Raw genomic sequence first — 27,256 nt, 5'->3', positions numbered from 1 at the left:
ATAATACTTTAAATATATATTTGATTTGCCCAAACTTTCAACTTTACCAAGTTCATACATGAATTATTATCTTTTATTATAATCAATTCGACCCGTTTTACAAACGGTAAAATAACGTGGGTTTTATTTTAAAAAATCACCTCAAATCAATCGTTTAAATCGCGTTAAATGAAATTATATGTTTTATAATTAATGTTATTTCATATTTTTGATTTTATTTTGGAATATATATATTTTTTAAAATTTTGAAATGTGTTTTAATAAAAACATAATTCATTTATGCATAATTATTTATCGTATATGATATTCAAAAATAGACAAAGTAAATGCTAATTGAGTTACAGATTTTGTCAGCAGAGAAGGATACGTCTGTAAGAAAGGAATATGAAATCACCGACAACAGGGCTTATTTATTTATTTATTTATTATATATATACGGCCTAAGCCAATTACAACAGTTATATGAAGAAACATAAATGCAAGAAACTGAATAAAAAAAACATAAAACTATTTAGCAAAGACAAACAAGGGCAAAACAATAATTGTATACAATATATTCAAAAAAACGAAAGACCTAAAACTTTTAGATAAACCACGCCAATCCAACTTCATCCCAGATTAAGAGATTGCTCTATTTCAAAATAGGAATAATTACCCCTTTGTAATCCGAGCAACCATGCCATTTTTCTTAGAAAACGGTGTTGGACAGGCTCGATGTGGTCAATATGAGTCCTGTAGAATGGAGACCAAATAGGAGAAGCGTACTCTAGATGGGTCGAACTAGTGAGCAATAAAGAGTTTTGATGGTATTAATATTTTTGAAGTCCGCCGTCACTCTATTGATAAAACCGAGAAGTTTGAGAGATTTGTTTACAATATTATCAATGTGTTCACGATAGGAGAGTTTACTCTCTAAAGTAATGCCAAGATCCTTTATTGACGAAACCATTGAAAGGGAAGTATTTTTTATTTAATGACCTGTCATTGGCTAGTTTGGGTGATCACTCTATGCTATGTTCACAGGTGTATTTGACTGTGTTGTATGAATTATCAGCTGTTCATTTTTGTGAAGTTAAATTGCCCAAACATTTATTGATGCGAGTGAATTATCTGACTGCATTATTTCACCTGCATACTCAGCAATGCCGGAAAATATTATTATTTTTTTTTACTTCTAAGACCAATTGGTTTAAATATTTGATTCCACCTACATACTAATTAACGCGATGCAACGCCTGATTCTTTTCCATGTTTATATTTCCTCATGGAATAGTTGGTCCAAGAAGTATAAATATATATATATATATATTTATAATATATATATAATAAAATTACTCGCGGACCCGACAGACGTTGTCCTGCCCAAACGTTGGCTTGCCTGCTATTACCTTGAAAAAAGACTTTTCATTGATAAGTAGACACCTTGGTACTTGTTTATAGTTGAATTCTAAAACATGAAATAATTGATTTTCAAATATATAATTATTTTCGCAAACGTCACACTTAGTTCTTCTCACCAACAGGGGTGCACTTTATTCATAAATGCAATTTTCAAAAATGTAAATGTCAGTTAATATTATTTTAGTATTACCAAAAATCAAGTAAAAAGAAACAAATGGGAAAAAAATACAAAGAAATAATCTGATCGGGATCCATAAAAAGCTAACGTTGCTTGTAAATATTCAAAAACAAACTTTTTTTAAACACAAAAAAACAACCAATTTGGGTCCAATATTATATATTTCATACATTAATGATTTGTCACTGTACAATTTCAAGGGAAAAATTATTAAGTATGCCGACGACATTGGACTATTCTATAAAAATCAAACAGACGTATTAAGAAACAAAGACCTAACTATGTTGACTAAATGGACAAACACAAACTTACTTACACTTAATGAAAAAAAATGCAATATTATCCATTTTGAATCTAGAAAAAATGTCATAAAGTAGATACTTACATAAATAATGAACGACTTACTGAAATTGAACATGTTAAATACTTAGGACTAACAATAGACAGACAATTAACATTGACAATTCATTTCAACAATTTAATTAGCATAGTGGCGACATTATTGAGTCTTTTTTTAAAAATCAAAAATTTTGTCCCAAAACCGTAAAAAAATCTAATGTATGAAGCCTATGTAAAAACTAAAATATGTTATACGCAACTACTATGGGGAGCAGGATATCAAAATGACATAAACAGACTACAAAGACAACAAAATAAAATATCAAAGTTAGTATTTGACCTTCCCTATTTAACTGCAACTAGAGAACTTTTTAAACTAAGCAATTAAATATAACTCTTTATAAGAACTCTTTCAACTAGAATCATTAAAATTTATCCATAAATTAGCCACTAATGTAATTGTAGACGAAGAACTAAAACTTGTAAAAAATTGTAGTCAACATGGACATAATACGAGAATATCAGACAAATACCATATACAACTTTCTAAAACAAGACAAGGACAATCAAGACTAATGAACCAGGGACTGAAATTATACAATAAACTACCAGACAAAACTTAACAAAAGACTCGGACAAACTTTTCAAAAGATGTAAAAAATATTATTTTGAACAACAGAGTATGAATGAAAAATGTATATATTATTTTATGTAAAATGAATGTAATAATCCGTAAGGGTTTATAAATAAATTTTCAAATAAAAAAAAAAAAAAAAAAAACATCCTTCCATTTTTTTGTATATGCATTCTCGTCGAATACAACCCTGGTAAATCGATTAAAAAAAAATATGCTCCTAAATTTTATTTTACATATAAGATTTAAAAAATGATATCTACGAATACGTTTAGCGCAAAAATCTACATTCCGGTGAAAATCGCACGTAAATCGGTTAAGCCATTTAAAAGGAGTCCAGTGACATCACACGTACAGAGGAATTATATGTATAAAGATATGAATCTCACTCACAAAACGGGTTTCATCTCTTTAAATTCACAAAAATTTACAGTTGGAATAATTGAAGAAATGTAGATGCTCAAACGTGGGCAAATTGGTGATGTTACAGTGTGTAAAGTGGCTACTTAAACCAGCTAGGACAGATCATAAGCCCTGTCAACTCGACAGCCATGTTCCATTTTATTAAATGTTCTCCATTTCTGTTTAATATGTTTATTAGACTGGCATACATACTTATTTTTTATTTCAAGGGCTGCACATGTCCTGCGACCCTAATATATTCTTAGTGGGTACTCACAATCGTGTGACTGTACGAAATGAGAATTCCTAGATGTCCAGTGCGCATTCCACCCCTCTAAGATTGCCACCGACAGCCTTGAAGGTTTCTACGGAAAGTTTCCTTAATAGTAGTTCGTGTGATCAGTACCTATCGCATCCGTACCAAATAGCGAGGCGCATAACATAATATGGATAATAATATTCGTTCAAATATTAAAAATCGATTTGCGAATAACCAAGAGCTCTTGCTTCCTCCCATTTCAATTTAGTTTTTTACTGATTTAATTATTTTTTTAAGTTCATAACTTTTTAATTTGTTTATCCAACGTTTTTTATTATTTAAAAAAATATGGTTGTGTACCATATACATACTATTTTTTTCTATATATTACATCTTTTACTCTATTTTTTACTATGTTTTTTTTCTCTTTCTACTCGATATTAGGATTGTCTCCATCTAACATTGCTCAGCCTGTTCTAATATGGAGATTTTTCATGTTTTAAAGTATAAGTACTCGTAGTTCTATATTAATATAACAATCACAAAAAAAAACTTTATTATAAATGCATTGCCAATCAAATGTCAGAATTTATTAATCCTTATTACATAAACATAAAGTATGTATATGTGCTAAGAATACATAATGTTACCTAAATATAAATAATATAGTAAAATGTAAAATTAAAAATAAATATAAAGTGATGTAACACATACGAATATAAATAATATGTGTACCAATTATATTAAGTAATACGTTTATTAATCTACTTCCTAAAAATTTGACCTCGAATTAGTATCATTTTATTTTTTTAATTAAAATCCGTTTTAAATTAACCAATCTTTTAAATAAATACAAGAAATATTTTGTTGTTTTAATCGCAGTAATCTGAGATGGATTCGATGCTCATTCATTATAACTTTTTAAAAATTGCGACGACCCCACACACAACCTTCTGACTGCGCAGTTATGCGCGTACTGGTTTAAAATCGGGCGGCCTCCGTGGTGTAGTGGTCAAGACGCTTGACTCCCGCACGGAAGGTTCCGGGATCGATTCCCGGTGAGAACACAAAAATTAAAATGAAATATTTCTCAAGCCTGGATGTTCGTGATGTAATTCACCACTGTAATTGGGCCTCCTGGCCTGTTGTGGTGCAAAAATAAATAAACAAATAAATAAAAATACACGGCGCTCTATCTGATTCTGGAATACGGAACTGCGTCTTTTAGTTCCTTTAAGGCGGACCTTTAGTACAGAATTTCACTATTCCGCGCAAGCTCAAATAGAGATCTTAAGTATCTGTGGAACCGATTCTAACAAACACATTCAAGTTTATTTTCCATGTATGGTAACAGTTTAATAACAAATTTAGCACTTTAATTGGTTGACACGGTAGAATTATACTATTAAACTATGAGATATAACTCTTTTATGCTGAAATTGTGACATAAAATTGCTTTTTATTTTGTTTCAACGCACTTTATTTGAATTTTTTTTTTAGTAGTAGGCACACATTTGACCTATTTGTGTATGTACCTAGTACCAAGTGATTGCTTCTCTAATCGTAAACCTTACCGCTTGCTCCTGCAAGAGTCAGTACATAAGACAGACCGGTTATAACTCGGTTAAGAATAATTTTGAATTTTTCGATACGGATAATGGGTATTTCGCATCACTAGTCCCAAGGCACCCAACTTTGTGTAACGTCACGTGTGTGTGGACAAGGCCGCCGAGAGCGTCATCAAACCAAACGCTTATTTCAGGACAATTCTGAAAGGTTTTGTAAATAAACCGTAGTTGATAGTAGGGTACGCATTACGCCTGATTAGGTCAATTGTGTGGCCACCAAGTCCACTAATGGAAGGTACGACTTAGGCGCGCATAAATTTGTATTTACTATTACAAGTTTTCTAATTTTCTGTTTAGTTTTTTTAGATATTAGAAATAGAGTCATGTATAGTTTATTTTACTATTCAATAATATGTTCGATTTTCAAGAGTGCTATTTTATTAGGAAAATTGCAGTTTTCTCAATATCCACCGCTAATTTTAGATTGTAATTATTGAAAATATATATCCATATAAGTTATTTATTTAAAAAATACTTGGTACTCTTCCACTTATATTTTTTTTTTGACCAATTAGCGCTTTCACCCTCTAATGGGCATCTTCAGACTGGTGAATATTTTTTATTTTTTTATTTTGTTTATTAAGAAAAACAACAGCAATACAAAGAAATATACACAACATAATAAAAAAAACATAAAATAAAGCCAAATCAGTTTTTCACATAAATACAATTATAAAAATCCAGTTCAGTTAAATATAATTTATAGAAGTGCATGTGTGCGAGTTTTTTTTTGTGTGTGAGGATGCGTGTGTAAAAAAGTGGAGTGTGGTTTTGGTAGGTATGTGAATATGTGTGTGATTGTATATGGGTGTGAGGGTAGGTTTAAGGACAGGGTAAGTGTGTATTTGATATGAGTGAATAGAAACAATTTAAAATTATAATGTAAAAATATAAATATATTTTTTTTTATAACGAAACATAATTTTTTTCAAATAATAGTTTTTTAATTTTGGTTTTAAAAGTGAGTTTACTGTAATTAAATATGTCTATGTTATTGAAAAATAAATTATAATTACGCGTCAAGCGAATCAGAGGAGAGTTCTGAGCATAGTTGGTGCGAACTGTGGGTACATGGAAAAGAGATAGATTCGTGTGACGGGTGCGGTAGCCAGGTACGTTAAGGGCCAACTCAGAAACCAGAACAGGACTATCAAGACGTCCATTAAGAATGTCATGTAAAATACCCATATCTAATAACAAACGACGATCCTCAAGACTAAGTATATTATGTTTATGACAAGAAGTTTTATAGTTAAGGTCCGTAAATCTGGATCTCCAATTGAGATGTCTCAAAAATGTTTTCTGAATATTTTCAAGGCTTATCTATTATACATTGTAAGGGTAATTTATATAAAACTAAATATTATCTTAAGTGAAGGTACATTTAAAAATAAGTTAAAAAATATACAATACGCAATATTGCAATGGAACAGAGTGAGATAAATTATTGAAACATGTGTTGGCGGCGATGTACTTTAAGAAAATATTATATTATATGAAATATATTTATTGTTTTATTACAATGTACAGGGTCTAACTAAGGGGGCTAATAAGGGTGAGTTTTTAAATTATATCTGCTGATTTATTAAAATTCTATCACTATTATTTTTTATCCTATTTATTTCTAAAATTTCTAATATATCTAACTTTTGACCTTTATGTCCTACATGTAAAATTTTTATGTTTTCTGTTTTATCAAAAGTATGTTTAAATTCATTTAAATGTGATGCATAGTTTGATAAGTCGTTATTTAATCTATGTGAAGCTAAATGTTCTTTCACTCTGTATTTAATTGCTCTCCCGCTTTGTCCTCTATATGAACCAGGACAAGTACATGTTAGTTCGTATATTCCGCTATTTTCCAATTTGTCGACCTGATCTTTACTATTAATTAATGTTTGGCCCAAAGATTTTTTATTATAAAATGAAACTAAAAGATTATTTTTATGTAAAACTTGTTTTATTTTATTGCTAGTATTTCCGATATAATTTAATTTTACCCACTTTTTATTATTATTTTGTCGATAGATGTAAGTCCTGCACATGATTGAGACATTGTATTTTTCTTTTGTTTTTTCCGTATTAAATTATTCACTGGGGATTCTTTGTTGTCATTATTACGTGCTAATATTTTAATAAGATTAAATTCTTTTTTATAATTTTTTGTTAACATTGGTACATTTAATAATCTATGAATTAACGAATGAAATGTGGACATTTTGTGTGAAATATGATGACGTGAAGAATTGTGGATTATGTTTTCGCTGAATGTGGGCTTTCTGAAAATACTGAAATCTAATTTACCGTTTAAATCTAAAAAGTTAATTTTATTTCCGCCTAATTCTAATGTAAATTGATTAGATTTATCTAAAGAGTTTATTTAATTGAAAAAGAGATGCGCGTTTGAATTATTAAAAATTATAAAAATGTCGTCCATATATCTATAATAACAGAAGACATGTTTAAATAAGCTAAGTTTTACAATTTCTTTTTCTAAAACGTACATGTAAAAGTCCGCTAAAATTGGTGAAACTGGACTCCCCATAGCTAGTCCATTTATTTGTTTGTAAATTTCATTGTTAAATCTGTATAATATTCACCAGTCTGAAGATGCCCATTAGAGGGTGAAAGCGCTAATTGGTCAGAAAAATAAAATAAGTGGAAGTGTACGAAGTATTTTTTAAATTAATAACTTACATGGGAATATAAGTTATCACATCATTACAATGGAATTCCATGAATTGTCAATAAATAATTTAAATGAAATAAAAAAGAAAATATATTTATTACATTTTATTCATGAACCTTACCTACTTTATTAAAGTTTTCACGCCTAAATTCGATTTTCATAATATGGTGAAAACCTAAAAACGTTAATAATAAGTAAAAAATTATCCTAATAAATACAAACGTTAATTTTAAATGAGAGAATATATTTTTTAAAGATCAGTGAAAAAAAGTACATTTTTCATAATTTTGTACGGAGCGGTTTCGCCTTCGAACACTGCAACACAAAAACATTTTTATAATACAATTAAAACCAAATGTGTGCCTTTTTCTTGGTATATAAATTGGTGTTACTACTACTATCATCACGTCATTTCACTGAGAGGATGGAACGTCTCATGCGTCTATCCTGACATAAATTCCTAGCTTCTTTCACATTCATACATCTTGTCATACATTTTGACATGCCCAGATTTGGGAATTCGGCTTATCTGAAAATGCCGCGCATTTCTTTCATCCTTATCCTAAGTATCATAAATATCCATGATTTTATTTCTACAATTTATTCACCAATTTAATTTAAAATTCACGTTTATTTCAATCTGTATTTTAAATCCTAGAAACGTGAAAGGGTCTCATACTTTATTTTTCGTATTATTTTGGGTATTCTGAGCAATGCGACTAGAAAGAAAAGAAAGATTACTCATTCCCATTTTCTAACAGACAATTTTAATAAAACTTCCAATTGTCCAACCCAGTCCTGCGGGAAAAGGGAAATCCCATTTGTTTCCCAAGAGACGAGAACTCATTTCCAAACTAAAACAATTTCCTCGAACATTCCTCAGTACGAGAATATTTAAGTTAACTTAGTTCTTAATAAATAATATACGAGTAACACAATGTTTGGCTAATATTCCCAGGGCAACAGTTGTTAGATCACGCTCTATAATGTATTATTAAAGGTTCAATACAAATGTAATGTTGTTAAACACAATGTTGACGGTACTGGACATGCTTTCGGTAAAGCAAAGAGTAATTTAAAATAAATATTTTTTTCATATTTATTTATTTAATATATTTTATACAACTAAGTGACATTAATCACAGTTTTTATTACATTATAAAATATATATTTGGCTTTTTGTTATTTTAATTCCAAATTCTTGGAGGGAGACTAATACTGAGTTAATAGTAGGTGCAATTTATTATTATAAGTATTTCATATAACAAAAATATAATACGTTGACATTTTTCATTAGTCCTTATAAATCAAGTTATTTTTTGCAAGGTGTTCCTGTATTTTTTTGCTAAAATAAATATTTTTGTTGCTTATGATATACCTAAATATTTCGATTTTAATGGTCATTTTCAACGAGTTATAAAAGGCTCACTATTAGAACGTGGAAATCAAATTAGGGTAGAGTGGGGTTAGAATCCTGGACCTCTGACTCGTGAGTCCGCAACACTAGCCACGGGACCACAACCCGATTTGAACATTTTTCGCTTGAATCGGGATTTATTGGATTTTGTGATTAATTTGAAGTAGGCACTTTCCATCACAGAAGCCAATTTAAAATATAAACGAGAACTATTTTAAATGTTAATGAAGTAAGGAACGCGGACTAATTTTTGCGGTCATTCATTGGTTCGGTTCGATCATATGATGTCAAGATGACAAGTAGGTAGAACGTACCGAGGTAAGATACAGATAGTACAGAAGTTAAGTAAACCGTCTCGATATATACAGATGAAGATAGCGTTCGTAATTGAGGCCCAGTGATCTCTATGAACGGAACATACATATTCGTACTTATAGTATAAATGCGAAAGTGTGTTTGTTTGTTTGTGTTTTCTTCACGTCTCAACGGAGCAACCGATTGACATATTTTTTTGCATAGCGATAGCCGAAGGTAATTAAAATTGGATACTTATTTTTCATAACGATTTTTTTTTAAATACAAAGAAAAATATGTATGTTGATAATGAGCACATAGAATTAAGAATAGTCCTTAATTCTACGAATGAGTATCATCGGTAAGGTGGGGTGTCAAAAAGAATAAATTGTGTATGAATTTGAAAAATTTACTTGATTAAATTAGTTTAGTAGTACTTAGTACAAATGTTCAAATATAGAATAAGTCCTTTGTCATATTGTTGTTAATACAACCATAGAATTAAGGATAGTCCGGAAGGAGCGTAGAATCAAATTTGAATACATCAGACTGTGTCCAATAACTCCCTCACTACGCCTCACTTTCTCCGCACGCATTCGTGATGCCGCCGCGTCATGTTGCACGGTGAGAAAAAATATAATTATAACACAAATGTAAGGTAAAAAAAGAAATCTGTTAATTTCTCTAAAATTTTATTGTGCACGCGGAAATATTGATTGACACAACAGAGTTGATAAGTAAAGGGTCATTTAATAAGAGTAATTGAATTAATGAAATTTAAACTTAAAATATAAAACAAATTTTATTTTACATAAAACGGATATTTTTTTCTCATGTTAAATAATATTTGATGTTTTAAAGATAATGTCGGTCAAATGTCCACGATAGAGTTGTTTGATCCGAGATCCAATTTTTATTAGTTCTCTCATTAGATGAGCAATGTAGGTTAAAAAAATTATTACCCTGGCAACACTAACGAAATGTTCATTTTGTTTCTTCGACTATCTGACGGATGGAAAAATAATTCAATTTTTAAGTAATGCATTTGTTACATACATATTCATTTGCTAATTACTCATGAAATGTGATTGCATCCTATTCCTTTAAGATCCTAGCAGTATTTGTAGAAATAGACTTTAAAAGGACTTTTGAAAAAAAATGGTTTTACATTTTGAGTCTTTTATATTTGGCATTAAATCATTAAATATTTTTGGCGCAATAACATTAAATTGCTTTTTACCAAAGGCGGTTGATACAAATGGGACAATACAGTTTATTTGTGTTGCTGAACGAGTGTTTATATTTTGTTGGGTTCTTTTGACCTCACTTAATTTATCATAAAATTTGCTAGTAGGCACCTCACAAACAATTGTCTTACATCCAATATCTTAAACTCAGCGAATAGATCATCCGTTGGATACCTCAAGAGTTATTTAGGTCAATGAGGAAGTTCAGTGGTTTTTTTCAAATTTTTTATTTGTTAATAGACTGTTAAACTAAGTCTATTTTTTTTTCAATTTTTACATATCGTATTATCGGCGCTACGATTTTTTAAAGTTTTGTATTTCTGAAATAACTCCGCGTGTGACGTCAGAGGTTCATTTCCGCTTATTCTCATTCAGTTCTTCCTATTGGTCCAGAAGCGACAAGCAGACCGGAAATCTTCCATAGCTCTCAGATCATAGGTTGATTCACATGAACCAGTGACGTCATTTAAAGTAGTTCGTTTTTATCAAAATATTTTTTATTATTTTTTCTGTACATTTTCAAGAAACTTTGCAGTAAAATTTAATGCTCTAATTTTTACCCCGCGTAAGAAAACATTTTTTGTATCCAATTTCCCGTAGGGTTGAAGTTCCTCATTATTTGCTAACTTTAAATAAAATGTTTGACCACAGTGAAGTATTACGTCTTAATTCATGTTATTGCCACTAAACTTATTTACGAAAATTCGTACCAAACAACATACCTGATTTTTTTGTCAAATACACAATTCTTATTTCTTGTAAATAACTGTACATGTTTATGTTGGTGTGTGTGTAGGAGGAGTGTGTAGTATGCAGATAACACACATCCCACGTACACAACTTATGTCAACAAGCCAACAAATTTCGGCTGCCGCGTAAACACAGATTCCTCTTTGGCAATATTTTGTGTATTGCGTTTGCGTTGTGTAAAAAATAAGGTTCTGAATTTTTTTTCAGGTTTAAGGCGTTTTTATTTGAACTGAAAAATACATCATTGGAAAGCTTAATTTCTTAACTATTTTCCAACATAATCACCAGATTTTTCAACGCATTTTTGTTGACGACTAATCCACTTTTGGAATCCAGAAAAGAAGTCCGCCGCCAGTCCGTGGAGGAATTTGGTAACCGTCCTGCTTGTTGAGTTTATGACGCGAGGGACCGCAATAAATTCGGAAAATTTTTGCGAGACCTTGAAAAACCTCAGAAGACCCATCCAAAATCGCCGGAGAGGAAGACTGACGAAAGGCGTTAGACTGCGCTACGGCAATGCGCGCCAGCACGTCTCTCGCCAAACCAAGGATTTAATCGAAAATTTTAGCTGGGATCTCGTTGAACAGGCTCCCTACAGCCCTGATCTTACACCAAGTGACTTCCACTTGTTTCCAAAATTAAAGCAACACTTGGGTGGACAGCGTTTCGAGACTGATGAAATAGTGCAGGAAGCGGTCACCAAATTCATCCACGGACTGGCGGCGGACTTCTTTGAAGCTGGATTCCAAAAGTGGATTAGTCGTCAACAAAAATGCGTTGAAAAATCTGCTGATTATGTTGAAAAATAGTTAAGAAATTAAGCTTTCCAATGATGTATTTTTCCGTTCAAATAAAAAATGCCTTAAACCTGAAAAAAAATGAGAACCTTATTTTTTACTCAACCCTCGTATTTCAATAAAAATCTTTAACTCGCAGAACTCCATAATAGGAAAATATCACGGTTTTTTATGTTAATTTTAAATTAATAAGGGTCTGTATAATATAATGTCGAGTAATAATTTATTTTTTTACTTATTAGTATCATATAAAATATTTTTAAATGTACAATTTTGAATTCCCGCGAAGACGGTCATCGCATTGGTCACGCCCCTAATACGTCACGATTAATTTTTTTTTAAACTTTGTTTAAATCCGTTTTAATTTTTAACATCGTCACGAATTTCGGCATCACAATGAGGAAGTGCAGTGTGTTTTTTTAAAAATTTTATATTACTATTAAATAAGCCTTTTTTAAAAATTATGCTAAGCGCCATGATTTTTTAAAGTTTTGAATTTCTGAAATTACTCCGCATGTATCGTCAGAGGTTCTTCTCTGTCGTTCTTCCGATTGGTTTGTTTACGGAACGCAAACCGGATATCCTTCGCAGCCCTCAAAAAACTTTGCCGTACAATTTAATGCTCTGATTTTTACCGCGCGCAAGAAAGCATTTTTTCCAATATCCAATTCCCCGTAGGGCTGAAGTTCCTCATTATGAATGCCAAACATGTCGCGATTTTCTTGGGACATATTTTCAAATAATGACATTTTAAAAGTTATGTATGAAAATATTTCTCCACAAAATCCCTATTATAAATATTATATTATAAATATTATATTATAAATAATTAACACGCGCATTTTCATCAATTTTTAATCGTTCATAAAACTTATTATTACAGAAATAAAAACGAGTTATACTTAAATCCGTGGTGATTAAGGCGTCCGCCTACCATTTTTAATGCCTTGGGTTCGATTACTGGCAGGATGGACGTTAAATATTGATTTTAAAGGTTTTTTTTTAATCGCAACATTTCATTGTTTCTGAACTGCGTAAGACTGATTACCTTGAATAACCGATGATCGAACTAAGCTGCATTTGCTTTACTAATGCAGTCCCCATGTAACATTGAGAGTGATAAATGATGAATACTTTTTAAAAAAACAGTGTCCAATTTCATCGCATTTGCGAGATTTTCAAGACTGGTATCATAATTTTAAAATTAAATATACATTCTTCTCCTAAAAAAAAAACGACAAAATCAGTTCAGTTTTGAGGTGCGGTGAACGGAAAATGAAACGTCGATTTGGTTGATTTTACTTAGGCATAATCAGTCCGACATAATCAGTCCGACGTGAAGTTTTTTTTCGCACAGCATTAAGGAGGCATTTGCGAGAGGACTATTGAAAAACGATTTTCAAATACCTATTCATCAAAATTATCTGGCACTTTTTTCTCTTCATAAGTGTTTTTTCCCATATCATAATATTCTTTTAATTTTGTGACTTCGCCTTTTTTCAAAATGGAAGTCTGATTTTTACCTTTTCTCTGGTATTATGATCATGTTCCAGTTGATTTTGATCAATATCCAACTGATATGATCAAAATCAACTTGATGAATGATGAATGAATCGCTGATGAATGATCATACCTTTAAACGACTGTTGCAAAAACTTAACAAAACTAAGCAAGGCAAGCTTTAATGAGCCCTGAAAATTTTAAAAGCCTAATTCTAGTATCAGTAAAAGCAATGAACATTTGGATCAATGGAGAATCAAAACATGTTTATACAAAGTGCTGAAAAATTCGGTGATGTAATAATATAACTCAATGTGCCAAAAAAAGGCAAATGATATTTATTCATGTTTCATCAGAAATTATTTTCATGAAACGACTTCATTTGTTTTTTCATCAAATGTTCTCATAGTCTGATTGGGTCGTAGTCTTTCCCCGACGTAAGACTAAAAAGACTCTTAATTTTGTCTATATTTTCTTTCCAACTGTTATGGTATTTTTTTACTATATTAAGTTTGTTGGGTAGACAGCTTCTGAACCGGAGTGAGATTTTTATTGATCGGGAAAGTATTCATATTTGCCTAACATAGAAAGGTCTCCTCTCTCGATATTGACATGACACTCACTGTTGTACTCTAGAAATAGAATATGACCATGAATACCTCTCACGTCTTACCTTATCGTATTCGTTGACGTACAGATACTATATAATTTTAGAAATATGAAAACATGTTTTTTTAACTAGTCACAAAATATAAATTATATGGTTATACTCGTATAAAAAAAGATCGAAAATAAACGCAATAAAAACTTACTAATAAATACGGTAATAATTATAGTGGAACTCCTTTCTCAGAAAAGTCTCCAAAGATATCAATAATCCAAGTAGGTGCGCGCCATGCGAGATGGAGGATTATAATATCCTGTATTGAGGAAAAATGATTAAATAATACGTTCGGATTACGAAGTGATGGGTTAGCGTTTCATTTAAATAGTTTATAAATTAATAATATATCAAGCTGTACAGTAAAAGGTAAAATACAATCTTAAGAGCAGGTATTTGAACTGTCAACATTTAATGTTCATCATTTTAAATGATAATTATTTTCATTCGATCTAAATATTCGAACAAAGAAATACCTATTTTTTAAAGACAGGGGTCAGTGGAAATAAGTAGAGTCAGGTGGGAAGGAAAGTGGCGTGGGTAAGAAGTGCTACCTGGTGAATTTCGGCATATGTGCACTTTCAAAGTTCATACATCCTTTTCATGGACTCCGTGACATGTGCAGGGGCTCGCGCTTGAATTTTTTTAGTCCTAGTGGTGAAATGATTGTTTTTACCCAAAAAGTTTTTTTGTGTCGCAAAGAGTTTTGGATAGATTCCAACTTTGAAGATATTATCCTATTTGGTAAGTTTGAAGGAATGACTTATTTTGCTAAACTTAAACTAGTACTCCTTCGAAGAATTCAAATTAAGAGAGTTTTTAATTATTTAAATGTTTACGTCCATCGGCCATCCTTCAGGTAAAAAGTGGCATTTGGCACTTTTCACTCTAATTCCTTGCATAAACTTTTGTTTATTTTGGAATAATATTTATAATTTTAAGCATTCCACGTTAATACCAGAAGAAGGCCGAGCATTTATCTGCTACTTTAGATATAATAAAATGTGTTACAACAAAAACTATTACATTAACACAAAAAAAATCCCACAAAGACATAAAGGCTGCTGGAAGAATACAATATATATCAATAAGTTATAAAATGAGTGGTAAATTAGAATACAATTTTTTTGTCACTAAAAATGAGAAAATTAAGTAAGAGTATATTAAATTCATGGAAAAAATAAGGTATTTAAATCGGTTTTTTTTATCCATAATTTCAACTAAAATTTAAATCGAAATGAATACACATAATTAATATCTTTCATATTATCCATATTAAATGCATCGAACAGTTCTGGAGCTATGGAAAATGAGAATCTTTGCCCGAGTCTGTAAACTAAGTCAAGTAAACTATTCAATCTTTGACTAGATCTATTAAAATTTTTAGGAAATAAATGTAGGTGCATAAAAACATATTTTAGACATTGCTGGCAATAGATTTCTCGTAGCTTTAAAAATTCAGCTTCCGGAAATAATTAGTTGGAGGGAAAAGTTGATTTTTTGTGAAATATAATTTTAATAATTAGTTTTTGTACGGTTCCTAAAGGTGTAAAATGATTATTATAGGCTCTTCCCTATCCAATTATTCCATAAGAAAAGACTGTACAAGAGCATGATAAAGCGTTTTGCTAGTGTTAGGATGATAATGCAATTGTTTGTAAAGATTTGAACATACTTTAAATATTACTAACAAAAATGTTACATGTCAGTTTTACCCCCGTGGTTGTCAGACGACCCCTGTTTCCCGGTATTCCACAGGTGAATAATCGAGGGCGGTAACCAGACAGCTAATAATAATTACTATATTTCTTTCATCTACGTTTCTCCCTTTAAAGTCTCTGACCTTGAAACACCGCAATGGCGGACCGCCCAATAAATAAATATATTCTCAAAGTACCACCATCCCTCGAGCCTCGAGGTCGTGAAATATTTAATAACCTTTGACGTAAATTCCGCGCTCTTTCACGTACATATGACCTTAATAAAGTACGAAGCCTTCCGCCACTAAGGACGAGACGTACTCCAACTTTACGCCACTCGAATTAAGTTGATAATTCCCTAATCTTCTTTACGCAGAAGTGCAAAGTTTTCCCATCTCTAACACATGTCTAGATACGCTCTACAATATATCACAATTAGCGTCTTTACGACCCCAGGTATGCGTAGATTGTAAAATATGAGGGTTTGTTTGATGATAGTTTGAAAATCTTAATGGTGTAGGCACAGTTATTTTAGAAGAATGGTGACACTTTACTCTAAAATAAAATGAATAGATTCTACATTTAAAATTTAGCTGCACATTTAACAAAGTGTTGCAAATCAGGACTTTTGAAACTATTGTCTATATTTTAATTGACAAAAAAGTACATACATTTAGAATAACATTTTTGTAACTTTATAATGCAACTAAAAATTCGTCAAAATCGAGTATCTTAGAAAATAACGAGTCTGAAATAGTCCCCTTTCTTAATATGGTAGTATTTTTAGATTGGAGTAAGCAAATTATTTTAAACTTCAATTTTGCGTTTAAATTTATTTTAACAGAGAGGGAAAACATTTTTGAGAAGGGAATATGGAAGTCTAGGCATTTACAGGGCTTATGACATGCCATTGGCTGGTTTAAGTGGCCACTTTACACACTATGTAACATTTATCATTCTGCCCATGTTTGAACATCCATATTTCCTCAACTCTTCCATCTGTTAACTTTTGTGTAGTAAAAGAGCTGAAACCTTTATCACGTCACGTTTCAGGTCATAAGCCCTGTAAATGCCTAGACTTCCATATTCCCTTCTCAAAAATATTTTCCCTCTCTGTTAAAATAAATTTAAATATAAATAACTCGCTTGGGAGGAAATCCAGCCAGTCTGCAAGCATTTGGACATACTCAAACATTGTTCAATTTTGCGCATTTGTCAAAAGTTCCTACTTTCAATTTTTTTTTATCCGCGTGGATGATAGCCATATTTATTTTATTAATGCTATACATGTGTATTTACAATTTTCAGCCAACCACAAGCAATTGTGTCATACTTTACTATCGTGAAGACTCTGAACAAAAAAAATAATCTGTGATATTATCTTATTACTGTTTAAATTATAATGATGAAAATGTATGTGGTTTAATTCCACGTTTATTTATTATAATTCCGGTCAGACTGACCAGTCTGACGATGTCAGTTACAACGAAACCCGGTCGTTGGTGAAAATTATAAATAAAAATGAAATTAAATTATTTACGTATTTTTATTATTATTATTAAAATGCAGTTTAACCAATAAATGTCAGAAGAAAAACTGAATCTATTGTATTTTCAGACCTATTAATTATATCACTGATAAGAGAAAACGTAGAGAAAAATCTCCCGTCCAAACGAAATCATCTTCTTTCAGTGGCTTTTCTAGAGAACTTTATCTTACCACCGCGGACTATTAAGACTGTACAAGATATTAAGAAGTAAAAAAACCTAATAAAGTTGGCGGAAATTTCATGAAGCTGTTAGAATGGCCAATGAAGAAGAACAGAACCTCCTTTTTCACGTCTAAAGATGACCATCTCACAAATAAAAATACTGTAAACATAAAGCATGACCTTTTATCTGGGAATCTTAAAAGAGTTATGAATCGAGATGAATTGTACTGATGAATGATGACCCTGAACCCAAATATTCTCTTATTCAAACCAGCGAACTCCTGCCATCCTGGTAGCCCGTCAACGACGATCTTTCGGCTTTGTTCGGTGGAACTAAGAAATGCGGGATTGACATCGGAGGAGGTGAGAGTGCTGACTGAGATTAGGGTCTCCTGGAAGCGTCTGATGATGTCCACTTGCAAATTAGGTGCAAATGTGGAAAAAGAGGAAGAAATGTACGAGTATCATCTTACCAATTTAAAATATGTTCAGTTTCTTCCAGTTGCTCTCTTCTGATTGAGATTATCTTAAAACCACCGTGTACTCGTAATAAAAAAAATCCATGACATTTAACGGAAAATATGGCCAAGAAGCAGAACAGAAACCCCATTCTCACATCTGAAAAAGACTATCTTACCAATCAAAATACTTTAGTTATAGAGCGAGCAAAATAATTTAAGACTATCGAGATGGATTGTACAGATAAATTATGAATGTAAGAATATTTTACCAAATCCTACCTTTGCAACGCTCTCGCTTGAGCTATTGGTAGATCCTATCAACATAGAACAAGACATTTCATTTTTGCAGGATCATTTTGTAACTTTGATAAATAGCTTCAGGCGAAAATTTTCTAGGTGGGAAAAAAAACAAGAATATTTGTCCAATTCTTACCTCTCCAAGGCTGTCTGTGGAGCTGGTGGTAGGGCCCGAGGATGCGGAGCAGGACCTCTCTCTAGCTGCCCTCGCCCAGCTCTCTAGGCGGCGGTGGGCCACCCAGCAACCGGCTGGCCCAAGCCCACTCATGCCGCCTACTGTCCCACTACCGCTCACAGACCATTTCCACTCAACGCACTTATGTTGAAAGTACCAGCAAAAACCGAAACACTAGAGTTTAATCCCTTAACGGAATCACGAAGATGAATTTTACTAGATATTTTTAAGTTTACGTCAATATTGCTTTATGTACCTTACTTTATTGAACGGTTTTATACAATATATTGTTAACAATCACTAAAACTTTTATTTATAAAATGTACAAAAAAATATTAGTTTTGAACTAAAACAAAAAACTTTCTTATCTAAACGACTAGTTATTATGCCATGTGTCGTTCGTATGTCCGATGTCCCGGATCGCATTACGGCGGCCATGATCAGAGTTGATGTTATTTGTGCAAATAAATATGTAACCTTATGTATTTAATATTTGTACCGTGTCACAGTCGGTGCTGTATGTAGTTTATTATAGCAACGACTGCGACACGGTACAATAAATACGGTAAAATCTAAGAAATGAGGGTTTTAGAAGCACACTTAGAAATCTTCATTGAAGAAGTGGAGTTACTGAGATATTTGCGAAAAACTTTGAAAAAATAGTTGTGAGATTTCTAATTATGCTTCAACAACTCAATAGAGAATGCATAGAATTAAGAATAGTCCAGAAAGAGCGTAGAATTATATTTGAATACATCGGACTGTGTCCAATGAGGAATTCCAGCCCAACCGGAATTAAATTTTAAAAATGTTTTTGTGTTCACGTAAATATTTAAAAATTTTGGAGTAGGATGAAATATCTCAAAAACGCACGCAAAAATAAATAAAAAATGTTAAAAATATTATTAATTTTAAAATCGTAAATAATGACGTCACTCCTTACGTGTAGTATTTCTGGTTTCCGCTTTAAAGCCCCCGCACCTTGTAAGGAACGTTTTGACTATAGAAAAAAAGAGTATTATCTGTGTAGTTTGACATTTCAACCAGAGATTATGTCAACTTTCTCTGTTTTTCTAAATCGAAACGAAATGAGCAAATTACAATCAACTAAATGAAGTAATCAAAGCAATATTCCATAGATTCTTGTCAGTTTTGTTATTGGCTGGAGAAATACAACTTACCGCGGTCAGTGAAAGTAAGAACGCCAATCGTTTCATGACGTCACTACTGAAAAGTGACACACTGATTACAGTCATTTGGCGCGGTGTTTGATAAATGTAACTTTAAAAAATCATATCTTTGTAAATAACGCACAAAAAAAGTACTTATGTATTTATTTTTACTTAGTTAAACAGTACGCTAATAGAAAAAAAAATGAAAACAGTGGAATTCCTCATTCCCCCACTTAGACACACATTTGCCGCGCGCATACTTGAAGTCACCCAGTAATATTGTCAGATCGCGAAGAATATAACCATAACACAAATGTAAGGTAAAAAAAAAAACAATTTGTTATTTTTTCTAAAATTTTATTGTGCACTCGGAAACATTGATTGACACAACAGAGTAGATAATTAAATGGTCAATTAATAAGAGTAATTGAATTAATGAACTTTGAACTTAAAATATAAAACAAATTTTATTTTACATAAAACGGATATTTTTATATATGTTAAATATTATTTTATGTTTTAAAGATAATGTCGGCCAAATGTTCACCACGGCGTTGTTTAATACGAAGTTCAATTTTCATTATTTCTCTTATTCTCTTAGCAAAGTAGAGTAAAAAAAATTACTACCCTGGCAACACTAACGAAATTTCCATTTTGTTTCTTCGGCAATCTGACAGATGGAAAAATAATTAAATTTGTAAGTAATGCATTTGTGACAAACACATTCATTTGATAATAACACATAAAATGTGATTTCTTTAAGATCCTAGCAGTATTGGACTTAAAGGACACAACACGGCATGGTTAAATTCGAATCAGGAGTTGCGTACTGAGCGACGCGACGTCTACAAAGAAATTAATGAGTCAAAACGTAAACCTACTCGTTTATGAGTAGTTGAGTCGCCTTCTGTTTGATGTGCGTATGCGGTTTCTGGACTATTCTTATTTCTATGGGAGAATGCTAAGTTTGCGGCGTCGAGTAGTATAATTGAAATCTGTTTTTGCAAGATTTAGAGACGGTTTTGAATTTCACTGTAGGTAGGTATTTACTTATAGTTTATTTTGGCATCAATAACAAATATTCCGTTTTTGGTGGAGTTTTCCAAGTTTGCTCCTAATACCCTAAAATGTGATCTTCTACGCCGTATCTTGCAATGCACACACATCAAATCGAGGATATTAATTTAAAATAAATTAGATATTGCATATAGTATCTTTTAAATTAATGTTGTCTCGAAATTGTTTTTAAAAAAAAAAATACTACAATACCTAAAACATATAAGGAATAAGAATTTTTAAATTACATTTTTTTTGTTTGTCAACTGTTCATCATATTTTTTTTCGAGCATAAGTAAGTATTTTTTATTATTTTAATCTAGTTGTGTGTACAATGATAATATCACATAACGTGGATGGATGCTTCTAAAAACAACCGCTCTTTTTCTCAGAAAGTCAAATGTCATTTATTCACATTGGGAACAAAAATAATTGCCCTTATTTTCTCTTCTAAACCCATTTTGTTCTCCGTTTTCAAAGCCCTCTGTCTCGTACGATAAATACAATAAGCCGAAGGGAAACGTTTGTTTAAGGACTTCAAAGAAAAAATAACTATTCGTATTTTAGGCCAACTGGTCCTGACATTGAGGGGTGACATTCGAGTGTTGACCTTTATAAATAATATGTAAACAAAACAAACGAATTATTTCAAACGGCTCGAAAATGAAAACGTAAGATAGCCTGAAAGATGGAAATTACGTTTTCAGAAAATTTCCACGGAATATGTTCAGTAATGGAGGACTTGGGAATGCTTTCAGATGTTTACGTATTCGCTTTGTACTCAATATATCGTCTGTATGTACATCCTTTCTAGTACCGGAAGCCTTCGAAAGAAGTTTCTTTTGGCACGGTAAATAAAAGATTGTATTTTAGAAATGCAGGAAAAAAATCCAAAAGAGACGTCATTAGAGAGTTTTGTTACAAGGTGAGTATTATACTAATGAGTCTCAAAATGGAGCAGAGAAAATTCTTTACATCTCACTTGCACTTAGTAAATTGCAATTGCAGCTAAACCTCCCTTGTGTGACTTTGCATTACAAAGGGCTGAGTCAACAACGTTTCTCTATTTAAAATGAATGCTCTGCCAAATGTACTCTTTTCACAGTTAGATATACGTCTTGGCTCATTTTATATCCTCGTTGAAATATTTTTTTCCTAAAACAAATGAATTCCCATTTTGCTTAAATCAATTTTTTCCATTTTAAAATTTTAAGTGATTGTCCAAACGTGCTTGAAACATTTCAACCAGGGCGAGAGTTCCAAGTTTTGGCAAGATAAAGGAATGCCATCATTCTTAAACCTGGGATAAAGAATCTATACTTCATACTAATATTGTAAATGCGAAAGTGTGTTTGTTTGTCTTTTACGTCTCAACGAAGCGACTGATCGAATGAATTTTTACACAGGGATAGCCGGAGAGATGGGAAGTAAAATAAGCTTCTTACCTTTTATCCCGAAAATTAAAAAAAGTGCACTAAATAAATAATAAATAGAGGGGTCGGCAATCAAAGTGTTACCAATTAAAAATTCTGTAATTTTGTCAATTTTGATTTTTTAAATTTAAAAACTTGTTCAATAAAAAAAAAATGTTATTGTTCGATGTAGCCACCTTTAGCGTGAATAAAAGCATCAAGTCTATCCAAAAAGGCTTCACACGCTGCACGAATGTGGGTTGATGGTATTTTGTCTCAATCTCGGCGAAGAGCAATCTTTAAGGCGTCGACCGTCTCATATTTTTTAGCTGATACTTTGGCCTCTAGAATGGACCATATATAGAAGTCCATTGGGTTTAAATCCGGGGAATATGGAAGCCACTGTTGTGATGAAATGAAGCTGGGAACTTTTTCTTGTAAAAAATGTTAAGTTTCACGGGCTTTATGTGATGGTACCGAGTCTTGTTGAAACGTCCAATGGTTTCTACCGAATTTTTTACATGCCCAAGGTAACAACGCATCATTTTAAAACTTTTCACGGTAGATTTGCTAATTTTAATTTACCTTTACGCCCTGTTCAATGAAAACGAGTGGTGAGCGTCCTGTGGCAGTTACCGCGGCCCAAACCATCACTGATGCAGGCGCTTGCTTTTGCAGAGCAATTCGCTGGTCTAAATTGTCTTTTAATTTGCACTGTAACCATTCACGATCGTTTTGTTTGTTTACATATTTCAGAACCGTAAAAAAAACTCATCGGAACATACGAAATTTTCTAGCTCGCCAACAACGTGCCAGTGTTTTAACACCTTTCTCTTGCTAGGTGAACTGCCTTTTTGCGTTAAATCTTGCACTTTTTGTATTTTGTAGGGGCTTCAATCTTCATTTATTTTTCAATATGCGCCTCATAGGCGACGAGCAGACAAATTGAGATTTTTCGTCAATTAAACTGCGCTTTGTCGTGGATTACGTTGAATTCTGGCCTTCACCTTTTGAATCATTTCTGTCGATGAATTCCCACAAAAACGGTTATTCCATTGGCCACGCCCCTAATACGTCACGATTCTAGTTTATTTGTTCCTGACTATTCAATTTCACATTGTCACAAATTTGACGTCACAACTACCAAGGCCAAACATGTTGCGTTTTTCTAGCAACGTATTTTTGTTAAAAAAAATAATAGTTTAACTGTGTATAAAACATTTCTCCACAATATCCATATTGATGTCGAAAATACAATTAGATCTTTTAAATCCATTGCATATATTTTTATCGACATTCGTAGTATGTGATATTTCCCTATTACGCTTCACTAGCTCAATGGAGAATGCTTAGTTTGCGGTGTCAAGTAGTATGGTTGAAATCTGTTTTTTAGAAGATTTAGAGAATGTTTTGAATTAGGCTATTATTTAGGTAGGTAGGCTTTTATGTATTGTTTATTTTGGCATCAATAACTAATTTTCCGTTTTTGGTGGAGATTTCTGTTTGCTTCTAATATTTGTATTTCTATAACTTAATTTAGTACGCAATATTATTTGGAATATTATTCATTACTCCTATTTTTTATATTTCTTACTATGGAGTTTCTAGAAAACATATCTCAATTATCATTTCAATTATGTTTTTATATATACATTATTTTTCTTTTGATTTCAATGATACTCTTATTTTGTTTTTTTTAGTACTACTATATTTTACAATTATTTTGCTGATTTTAATGACACCATTATTTTGTATATTTGATTATGTGTGAATCTTAATTTGTATAATTTATATTTTAAAAAGTATTTCTGATTATATTTTTTGCATTGTATTCTTTGGAATTTTGTTATTTATTATATATACCTTTTTTTCTAGATTGTTATTCTATTGCATCGTATGTCATCATAATTTAATCTAATTTTATTCTGTATTTTTATTGTTAATTATTATGGCATGACATGGGCATAGCCTAAAAAGCCTTAATAAGTTCATTTATATTTAAACTAGTGTAATTTTGAATGAATAAATAAATAAATACCCTCCATATCTGCATCATAACGAATAATTTTCACAGATAAAAATTAAAAACTTTTTTATGGAAATTCAACATTTATATTTAATTTGTTTCTCATTGCGTTATTTTTTTTGCTTTTGGAATAGTTAAACGATTGATGTCGGAACTTCAAATTAACTGGCGCTGAAATTAAATTTAACGACTTGTTAAACGTTCCAATAAATCAGAATATTTTTAGAGATATTCTCCGCTATTTAATTTATCCGATATTCAAGTGTTTGCTAGAAGTAAATAAATAGGTCAGCAGATGATTATTAGGACGATTGAAATGAACTACCCTGCATTAGTTAAACGGAAGCCTTTTGAACTTTAGGGTCCTGTACAGGGTACGCAAAACAAAATCTACATTTTATTAATATTAAGTTCAATCTCATTTTATACGTTAAAATATCGCACTGTTATGAAAAAAACAGAAGAAGAATAGTTAATATTACCAATTATGTAAAATATTAATTTTTAATTGATTTTTCTATTCTTTTATAGATTTTATTATGTATATTTTGTATTTTTTCCAAACTTTTTCATACTCTTTTGATTTGTACTGTGTAGTTATGTGAAATGTTTAATCATTAAATCACATACTTTCAAGATGTTTAACGTATGTGTAATTCTTAATATCTCATGCTTTTCTTGTATTTTACAATAATGTAATGAATATGGGAGTCTAACAGAAATCAGTTTTTTTTGTTGTTTTTCATATCACGATTATAATTTTTGACAAACTGTTTACATTGTACTAAAATAATTTATTATTATGCGGTTTCTGGACTATTCTATTGTCTTGTACTTATGTTATGTGAAAATAAGATGGAATGCCTACACCTTCCTTTTATTTACTTATTTTAATGATCCACCCAGTATCAAAGCCGAAATGATTTTACGAGTACTTCCATAGGTCAGAGAATATTCAAAGGAAGGTTCGTCAATAATATTACAGTATACTCGTATTATAGTGGGGCGGTATGGTTTGGTGCAGATTGTAATTTAAATGTCGAAGTTCAAACATCTGATATATATCCAGTGTTGACTTTCATTTGCTTACTTGCTTATTATTAATTGGATTTCATTGCAAACTGAAATTTGATTCCTCGTACGCTCTGAATTTTAATCTCGGCGAACTTTACCTAGCACTTGTAGGATAGACGTTTTCGGATTAAGGGGATTAACCAGGTAGGGGGAGGAATGAACACAGGAGAGTTGTGCATCCTTTGTGATAAAAGATCGATATTCAAAATAATAACTAAAGTATCCGAACTCTAGACAACAAAGAAAGCATTATATCTCAATTTTTGGATCCAAATTTTTATTAAATTAAAATAAAATAACTTTGTTTTCAAGCTCTTAAACTATAAAATGATGTAACAACTTATATTTACATATGAGTTATTAATTTAAAAATACTCGGTACACTTCCACCTATTTATTTGACCAATTAGCGCTTTCACATTATCTTAAGTGTTGGTACATTTAAATATTTAGTTTTGTATAAATTATCCCTACTCTGTATAACATTCACCAGTCTAAAGATGCCCATTAGAGGGTGAAAGCGCTAATTGGTCAAATAAATAAGTGGAAGTGTACCAAGTATTTTTAAATAAATAACTTTTATGTAAATATAAGTTATTACATCATTACAGTGGAATTCCATCAAGAATTGTCAGTAAATAATTTAAATAAAATAATCTGTTAAAGTCGATCAGCGCGCATTACCATACATTCAAAAACAAAATACATAATATACATTAAAAGAATTGAAAATATTCAAGACATAATTTTAAAATACCTAGATTATTAAAAACAATAAAACGTTTTACACCTACAGCCAATCTACAAAATAAAATGAATATTTTACCCTTGAAAATAGATGCACTATATCTGAATTACGTTATTTATATAAATTAGTATACTCTTAAAACCTACTCCCTAAAATTTTTTTTATCCTATTTCACGTGACATGAAATTAATATTTATTTCATCTGCCAGTCTGCAGCACTAACCGTGCACAACACTCTTTCCTCTATCATTCTTGTTCAAATTAAAATTCTTGTTTTTCGTTTTTGCTATATTTAACATGCCCCTTAATTAATCAAAAAATAGATTACGACTTATTCTATCTGGCTGTAATACACTCCCACTTGCTGTTTAATAATGCAAACGCTTACATACAGGTGTGTTCAGGTACACACCATCTTACATAATATATATCTACGCACGCACTCATTTAAGAGTATACCATACATAGGATTATTATATACCAGAAGGCGCGTACAATCAAGTTTTCATACATCGCACTGAGTCTAAAAATTGGCAAATGCCCCCTCCCTGCACGGCATCCCCCCTGCGCGTATGCGTGAAGTGACCGCGTAATATTTTTAAAAACATGCACTATCCTGGATTCAAACTAAAGATATGAATTCTTTTTTTCTATGATTTATTTTGTTGTCCTTTAATAATAAGGAATTTTTTTGTGTTTTTTTTAAATATTTTTTATTTCCTTTTTTAATTACTATAAAAAAAAAATACCATATTATCTTTTACAGAATTTTTTTTTTCTTTCTTATGTTATACAAAAATATTATAACTGTCCATTATTTATTATACGAGCAAAAATTCATTAACATTTTCTTGTATACCCACGAACAGGCCATGCCTTTGTGGGATTTTTTGTTTACTATTTTTCTATTAATATGTATTTCATTGATATGTAATTATGCTTTATTCATTTTTAACACTCTGTTTTATTATTATGTTTATTTAATAAAATGAAATAAAATAAAAAAAATAAAAAAATGCTACAAAACTGCGAACAATATAAAATCATAACCCAAATATAAAATAATTATGTTATTTTATGTTTTACTACAAAATATATTATACTGACTGGACTATAAAAAAAACAGGTACTTTAATCAATCCTAAAAAAAACATTTACTAATAATTTAGTAATTAATTCAAATTAATACAGTTTAATATTATACTCAGGGTTATTAATAGAAAGCCGG

General features: G+C 31.2%; 1 protein-coding gene across 1 annotated transcript in view; it reads right to left on the bottom strand.

The window, feature by feature from the left end:
- Sytbeta (Synaptotagmin beta) overlaps positions 1-18,771 on the bottom strand; it is a 48,955-nt gene extending 30,184 nt beyond the window's left edge. The window contains exon 1 of the mRNA XM_088238278.1: positions 18,502-18,771. Coding sequence (XP_088094404.1) covers positions 18,502-18,633 — 132 coding nt within the window. The 5' untranslated portion in view covers positions 18,634-18,771. The remainder of the gene's footprint in view (positions 1-18,501) is intronic.
- Positions 18,772-27,256: the final 8,485 nt, after the last annotated feature.

Source organism: Micrasema longulum, unplaced genomic scaffold (genome assembly GCF_059751315.1).
Source record: "Micrasema longulum isolate JH-2025_06_02 unplaced genomic scaffold, ASM5975131v1 h1tg001853l, whole genome shotgun sequence".
In the NCBI taxonomy this organism is placed as follows: Eukaryota; Metazoa; Arthropoda; class Insecta; order Trichoptera; family Brachycentridae; genus Micrasema; species Micrasema longulum.
Note: the sequence above shows the minus strand (reverse complement) of the source record. Positions and strands in the feature narration are given on the sequence as shown.